Source organism: Nelumbo lutea, chromosome 1 (genome assembly GCF_056320005.1).
Source record: "Nelumbo lutea isolate HS-2025 chromosome 1, American lotus-T2T, whole genome shotgun sequence".
Classification (NCBI taxonomy): domain Eukaryota; kingdom Viridiplantae; phylum Streptophyta; class Magnoliopsida; order Proteales; family Nelumbonaceae; genus Nelumbo; species Nelumbo lutea.
This window is the reverse complement of record NC_142684.1, coordinates 188,831,728-188,839,350: the sequence shown is the minus strand read 5'-3', so window position 1 is coordinate 188,839,350 and position 7,623 is coordinate 188,831,728. Positions and strand designations below refer to the sequence as shown.

General features: G+C 37.5%; 1 protein-coding gene across 1 annotated transcript; it reads left to right on the top strand.

Annotated features, from left to right (window-relative positions):
* Positions 1-1,191: 1,191 nt before the first annotated feature.
* On the top strand, positions 1,192-7,623 carry LOC148879947 (cytochrome P450 734A1-like). Its single transcript, XM_088966582.1, has 4 exons — positions 1,192-1,479; positions 1,878-2,107; positions 6,254-6,871; positions 6,999-7,623. Exons 1-4 carry the CDS (start codon positions 1,230-1,232, stop codon positions 7,425-7,427), a joined length of 1,527 nt encoding a protein of 508 aa, XP_088822708.1. The 5' UTR covers positions 1,192-1,229; the 3' UTR covers positions 7,428-7,623.

The window sequence follows — 7,623 nt, the reverse complement described above, 5'->3', positions numbered from 1 at the left end:
GTGGGCGTTTTCAACGATGAGGTTTAACGGAGAGACCTCCGATCGAAATGAGGGGGAGAAGGAGAACGACAGGAATTCACAGTCGTGTTCCATCGGTCTTGGGTTTCCGCATCCGCAGAAACTCGTAGTTGGTTATGCTTTGACGTCGAAGAAGATTAAGAGCTTTTTGCTGAGTTTCAAATAATTCTTCTTTACTGGGTAACTTCTAACCAAACAGGACGAGTGTAAATAGACAATGGTTTATCCATATTTTACACTCTCACCAAACCATCGTATCTCAACTATATCGATGTAAAAGTGCATATACCCCGAAAACAAATGCAGCCTTATTTCTAAATGATCGAATCATAGAAATTTTTTAGACACATTTAAAACATGGATTCATTCAAACACAAATACACAAATGACGAACTACAGATATCAGTGATCAGAATTGTGAATACCACCTCAATCACGTTGATAACGAAGAAAAAACAGACTGAGCTGTTTTGGAAGCTTTCATCACGACACGATAACTCAGTCATCATTTCCCTTTTTTTCGGCTATTAGTTGCAAATATTCTTTACCAATGGCGACGGTGTTGTTCAATGGGTAATCAGATTGATGGGATTGGCTGGTTAGTTAACGTCGATGGCAGCTAATGCAGAGAACTTGGTGAATAATTGACGGTGGTCGATCTGATACTGGTTATGTTTGACAGATTGGGAATTGAAGAAGAAGAGAGGAGAGAGAAGAATTGCGGTGGCAGTGAGTGAGAGAGAGAGAGAGAGACAGATGGAGGGAGGAGCTTTTCCAATGAAAAGAATATATATATTTTTTCATCTAATTGCCGTTAATTCCTAGTCCTATTTTTTAAGATGACGTGGCGGGCTTTTATTGGAGACACCGTATAAAAGGTGGAACGAAGGGTCCATAATATAAAACCGCCGTAGAACAAACAATGACAAATAAATAAAGACAAAAAAGTCTGAAAGAAAGAAATGAATGCTTTTTCCCGTAGGTGATTTAACCAGGACCAGGACGACTCTCACTCCTATTCGTGAATTAGATTAAATTATTAATTATGACAGATGTTCCACAAAGTCAAACTCCACGATCTTAAATGAGCTTAATTCTCTCTATAAATACCCCTTTAATTTATTCATGGCTTCTGCACCAACAACATACGATAGAGATAGGGAGAGATGGAGCCTCTTTATCAGCTACTGATCAAACCTCTTAGCTTACCCATGACAATCCTTCTCAGCTTCGTGCTCTGGAAAGCATTCTTCATATGCTGGGTTTTGCCCACTCGAGCATATAATAAGCTCCGAAAGAGTGGTTTCGGAGGTCCCATTCCATGTTTTCCTCTGGGGAACATCAGAGAAATGACGATGACCAAGAAGAAGATTCGCTCTTCTTCACCTTCTTTGGAATACATCAGCCATGAAATCTACCCAATTATTTTTCCCTATTTTTCTCAGTGGAGAGAATTACACGGTAAGTTAGCTTTCAAAAATACAATTTATTGCCATGTCTCACGAGATTGATTACTCAGGTTCTCATCTGTTGCGACCACTTTCTCAGTCTCGGCTCAGGTCTATCCTGGAGACACAATCCAATAAAAGTTGGACGCTTGCCATTTGTTTCAAATTTAAAACAGAGCACCAAACCTTTCTGGGGCTGGAGTGTTCATGTTCATGGTCAAGTACTTTGTTGCGACCCCAATACAACGTGAACATTCCAGCAATCAAATCTGAAAACGGATGGTTTCATGATTATTTGAATTACATGCAGTGGCGCTGCAACTTGGTCCTAGCATATGTGTGTTTCTGTTTTCTTCACTTTCTTTTACTTTGGTTTGGTTTTGCTTAAATTGGTTTGTTATCTTTTTGCAGGAAAAGTTTTCGTCTATTGGCTTGGCATAGAGCCATTCTTATATATTGCAGATCCTGAGTTTCTAACACAGGTGTCTTCAGGCGTTATAGGCAAGAAGTGGGGAAAGCCCAATGTGTTTAAACAGGACAGGAAACCCTTGTTTGGAAATGGACTTCTTATGTTGGAAGGAGATAACTGGGTTCACCACAGGCACACTATAACACCTGTATTCTTGCCAAACAACTTGAAGGTCTCTCTCTCTCTCTCTCTGTTACACTCACAGAGGTAGTATACATTAAACCGTAAAAGTTTGGGCCTTCGAAAATTACGAGCCTAAGATTTTTCATAGTTTTACTGAATTTGGATCTGTTCTTCACACAATGTGCCTCACAGCATTTTCAACTATGCATTGACAATATTTCCCTTTATTTAATGTTTTTGGTCATGGGAAGATGTTCTAATTCACAACTAATGTAATATGGGGTTGGTGTGAGGCACCGTAAGTCTAAGTGGAATTGGCATCGGTGCCCCATATATGATCACCCCAGAACACATCCATGGATGTATTGGAAATATCTTCTAATGACAAGTGCCACGGTTCTAAATATCGATACAGGCAGATAGGCTGGTAGGGCGTATCAGTCTGTATCGATGTTTTTTTTTTATATTTTATTTATTTTTTTTTTGAAATTGGTTCAGAGGGGCCATTTAAGGCCTGATTATCCTTTGAATCAGTGGTTGACCTGATACGACCTCTATAGAGATGTGTCGAAAAGTCACTGGCATGATAAGCATCGGCCGCTACGAACCTATACATGTCATTACTTTGAATCTTGACAAATACAAGAAAATGTTCTCAAATGACACCAATACAAATTCTCCTGTGGGGCGAACAAAAAGTCTAGAGGCTTTTATCTAATTCATTATTTTGAATTTTTATTCTACAAACAACATCATTTTTAAGGCATCTTTATAAGAAAAATAGAAGACACCCTATGGTTATAGTTTATTATTGTTGACATTGAAGATGATGGTTTTGGCCATTGAAAAGCAAAATAACAGAGACTACAGGGAAATGCATCTTGGCCGTGAATTGATGCTAAATTTATGGACAGGATGTGATTTATAGGGGGAGAGCTGGAATTCAAAATTCTCCATCAATTCCCAAAGATCGTTTTTCCGGTCTTTAGGGCTTTTAGTGGGGTACACGGTACACCCACATAAAAGTGCTCTCCCACACTTAACTACATGGGAAGAGCTGTAGCTCTTTTTAACCGGTCGACATGGCCATGCTCCCTTATTTCTCAAAACTTCTGTAGGCCGACATTCAGATAAGAAAAAGTTCGCGTAAAAAATAAAAAGAAAAAAACTAATAAAAAAAGATAAAAAAAAAGTTAAAAACTGTCGATCACCTCAGTGAGGCACGTGGAGGAATCAGTATTGCGGCTTGAATTTTATTTTATTTCTTTTTTTTTTTTTTAATTCAGGCCGACATTTAACCAGTTAACCTGATTAGGCGTCCTTCATTCAGAACTCAGCGAGTATAGAATCTGTGGACTTAGGGGTGTAAATGGATTCGATATTCAATCTTATTTGGTTGAATTCGGATCATGCTTTTCGAATCTTCAGATCGGATTCAGATCACCCATTTGAGCCATCTGATATACATTATATAGTTATAAATAGAAATATATATAATATATATGTTATTTATTTATTTATAAATATATTTTTTATATTATATTTTTATAAATTTGTTTTATTATTTATTTTTTTATAAAAAGCATGAATATATATGACAAAATAATTTACTTTATTTAAATTAGTATATTTTATTTTTTAATAATTTATTAATTTTTAAAGAAAGCAAGTCGAATCGGATCAGATCCAAATATCAACTTACCGATTGGATTCGAATTCAAATCGAATCCTATCAAATTTGATTGGATTGGGACAGATCCGACATGAACAATATTGGATTGGATTCAAATATATCCTGATTTAAATCCGATGCAATCTGTTTGTATCCCTATGTGGAATAATGGCCGGGTTTGTGTTATTAAGAGTTTGCATTATTATTATAACCAACATTTTAAACTTTGTTTCTTATGAAAATTGAATCAATTGGTAGAAATATATTGAAACTCATAAAAACGCTGTGTAGGAGAACATAGGCCAATGACCTATCAGTGTTTTCAACCTGCAATTTATTTGGATTATTGAATCATTTGAACCATCACCTTTAATTTTAGGTCTGATTTTCATAAAATTTAGGAAAAATTATTGATTCGGTTAAAACCGTTTAATCTAGGTGGTTCAACCATTGATTTGTTTGACCTGATCATGGGTCATGGGTTAACCACTATATGAGTCCATAACTTCGTGTCCGGTTGCCTAATTAAGGTGATCTTTATGCTGATTTTAAGATTCTTTTTTGAGACCTATGCATCCAAAGATCGAAGGTGCCTTGTTCTACTATTTTTTTTTTCAAAAAAAACCCTTTTTTAGTCTTAAATCCTAATTTTAGTATTTTTAAATAATAAATAAATAATTTAAATAATATAAATTAAACATAAATACATGTATCTGCAACTCTGCATATATTACATATAGGATATAATTATACATTATTTGATTGATATGATACTTGTTTACATACATACATATATCCATTAATTCGTCGGTTTTTAAAACAGTTGTGACATATTAGCTTGATCAGTTAGCATCTATCCCTCTTTTGATATCGGCTTTAGCTCAGTAGGGGCGGTGTGCTATATGTTAGACCTAATTAGTAGGTTAAGGGTTGATAATAGGGTGCACATGTGGTCCATTGGCATACAATGTCAACGTAATAATGCCAATGGGTCTATGTAGTGTACTTTGTCTTTCTCACCCACTAACCAAACAAGGTCTAGCATATGTAGTACCCAATTGGGACCAAAACTGCATACTACAAATTAAATGTAGAAAAAGGTGTAGAATTGTAGAAATATATATATATATATATTTTTCATTTGGTATTACGTGTCATTCCTTAAATCCATAAATTCCTCAACCCAAGTGCAGGCGGGATTCTTTCCCAAATCTCCACTACTAGACCTTACCAGCCAACCCGTTGGCACCTTATTACGAGTGCTACTTTCATGATTATTGAATGAAGGTACTGGGAAAAGCTTATCCAGAACAGAGACGCTCAACCATCTGCTTCTATGCAAGGGTTCAATCAAAATGCAGAAGTCCTTCTAAATGAGCTCATCAACTATGATGTGAAAAAGATATCATACTAATCCGACATCATAAAAGTGGTGACCAATGATATGGATTTTCATCAAAATTCATGAGGTTTTGAAAATCGATCTGTAAAATCTGTTCGAACAATTATTATTGCATTGCATTGATCGAGTTCACATATATGCCTCATAATACATCTCCATCATGTATTGGAAACATCTCCCAATGATGAATTATTGAGACTGATAGTATTATCAGGAAATATTCATAACACAGTGCGGAGATATGCTGTGGGACGTTGTGAGGCACAGATTTGAACTCACGTTGGTCTTCCCATAAAATAAAGCAGAGTAGGGAGATGTTTTTGATGCAAGGCTGTTGGAATGGGCACTTGATGGGTAGAAGTATATATTCATCATTGGGAACTCTCCCAATGATGAATTATTGAGACTGATAGTATTATCAGGAGATGTTCATAACACAGGGCGGAGATGTGCTGTGGGACGTTGTGAGGCGCTCCCTTGTGAGGCACAGATTTGAACTCACATTAGTCTTCCCATAAAATAAAGCAGAGTAGGGAGATATTTTTGATGCAAGGCTGTTGGAATGGGCACTTGATTGGTAGAAGTATATATTTTCGGTATTATGCCTTTCCGACATCTTAGATTTTTCCTATATTAATATATGCATTACATGGCCAAAATTACCCTGTTAACCATTGGAACGATTTTGACCATTTTTTACTTTTTTTTAATTTTTTATCTGAATGGGCCGATCGTTCGACCCGGGAACCGAACCCCTGAACAATTCGTTCTCCGCGTCGGTTTTAAAAACCTTTACCTATATATACATTCCAGTGCGTCTCCGTAGCAGCTGCTACGAATACCAACACTGGATAAATTACCAAAGTTTGATCAGAATAGTTTCAATCGGATTAATGCTAAAAGAAATATTTTCATTTTGATTGAAATTATTCAGCTGTTTTTATATATGGAATTTTAAAACCATATAATTGAATAATTAAAGCATCCAAAATTTATATCAATCCCTTCTCTCAATTATCATCTCTTTATGACCTTTCCTTTAAGCAGTCTAATCGGAAAACCTCTAATTACCTTACGTTAGTGTTTTTGCTTTTGTACTCATTAATTAACCGCACCTGCAGGCTATGGGAAGCATGATGGTGGAGTCTGCCACTAAGATGATCGACCGGTGGACTAGTCTCATCGCTTCCGGCGAGCCAGAAATCTATGTCGAGAAAGACATCATGAGAACATATTCGGAGATCATAGCTAGGGCAGCCTTCGGCGTCGACTACGGAATCGGCCAGGAAGTGTCCACGAAATTGAGAGCCATGCACCTTACTCTTTTCAAGTCGAATCGCTTGGTGGGAGTTCCCTTCAACAATATCGTATACCTCAAGCAGACCATAGAGTTGATCAAATTATCCAAGGATGTCGACCAACTGCTCTTATCGATGATAACTAATCGGAAGATGTCTGTGGTGGATGCGGATCATCCTCAACACGACTTTCTGGGATTTCTGCTGGAAGAGAAGTCCGCCGGCGATGGTCAACTAGGGAAAAAATTTTCCGATCAAGAGCTTATCGACGAGTGCAAGACGTTCTTCTTCGCCGGCCACGAAACCACGGCGTTGGCACTGACGTGGACCTTATTTCTGTTGGCCTTGCACCCAGAATGGCAAAACCAGCTGAGAGAAGAAATCAAACAAGTAGTTGGAGATAGGCCCTTGGATCCCACAATGGTTGCTCAACTAAAGAAAGTAAGCTCCGATCCTCTTCACCTGCAAATTAATGGGTTTGATTTGTAAGCTGTGTCAACTGATCATTAATAATTTTCAAAACAGAGATAGATAGCGTTTACTCATCGATATATGAACTTGACTACAGATGGGCTGGGTTATGAACGAGGTTTTACGGTTATACCCAGCGGGACCCAACAGCCAGAGGCAAGCAAGAGAAGACATTCGAGTTGGGAATTTTGTCATCCCCAACGGAACCAACATGTGGATCGACATAGTGGGAATGAACCATGATCCAGCTCTTTGGGGAGACGACGTGAACGAGTTCAGACCAGAGAGGTTTAAGGGAGACATATATGGGGGATGCAAGTACAAAATGGGGTTCGTGCCTTTTGGGTTTGGAGGGAGAATGTGTGTGGGCAGGAACTTGGCCATGATGGAATACAAGATTGTTCTGACCCTCATCCTTGCTAGTTTTTCTTTCTCCCTCTCTCCTACCTATCATCACTCTCCTACCATTATGCTCTCTCTTAGACCTGCCCATGGATTGCCACTTATACTTGAGCAACTCGTATGAGAGAATATATAGCTTAGATATGGGGCGGATGTCTATGTAATAATTAACTTGGTTCATATAGAATGTCCCCCAGCTGGTTCAGTTGGTGAAGGCAAAGAGTGTAGTTACCTAGTAAATAAATTGTATTTATAGAATTGGAGAAGTTATAAAAGTGGCCAATATAATATATCATAAATTAAATTTCTTCAATATTTTT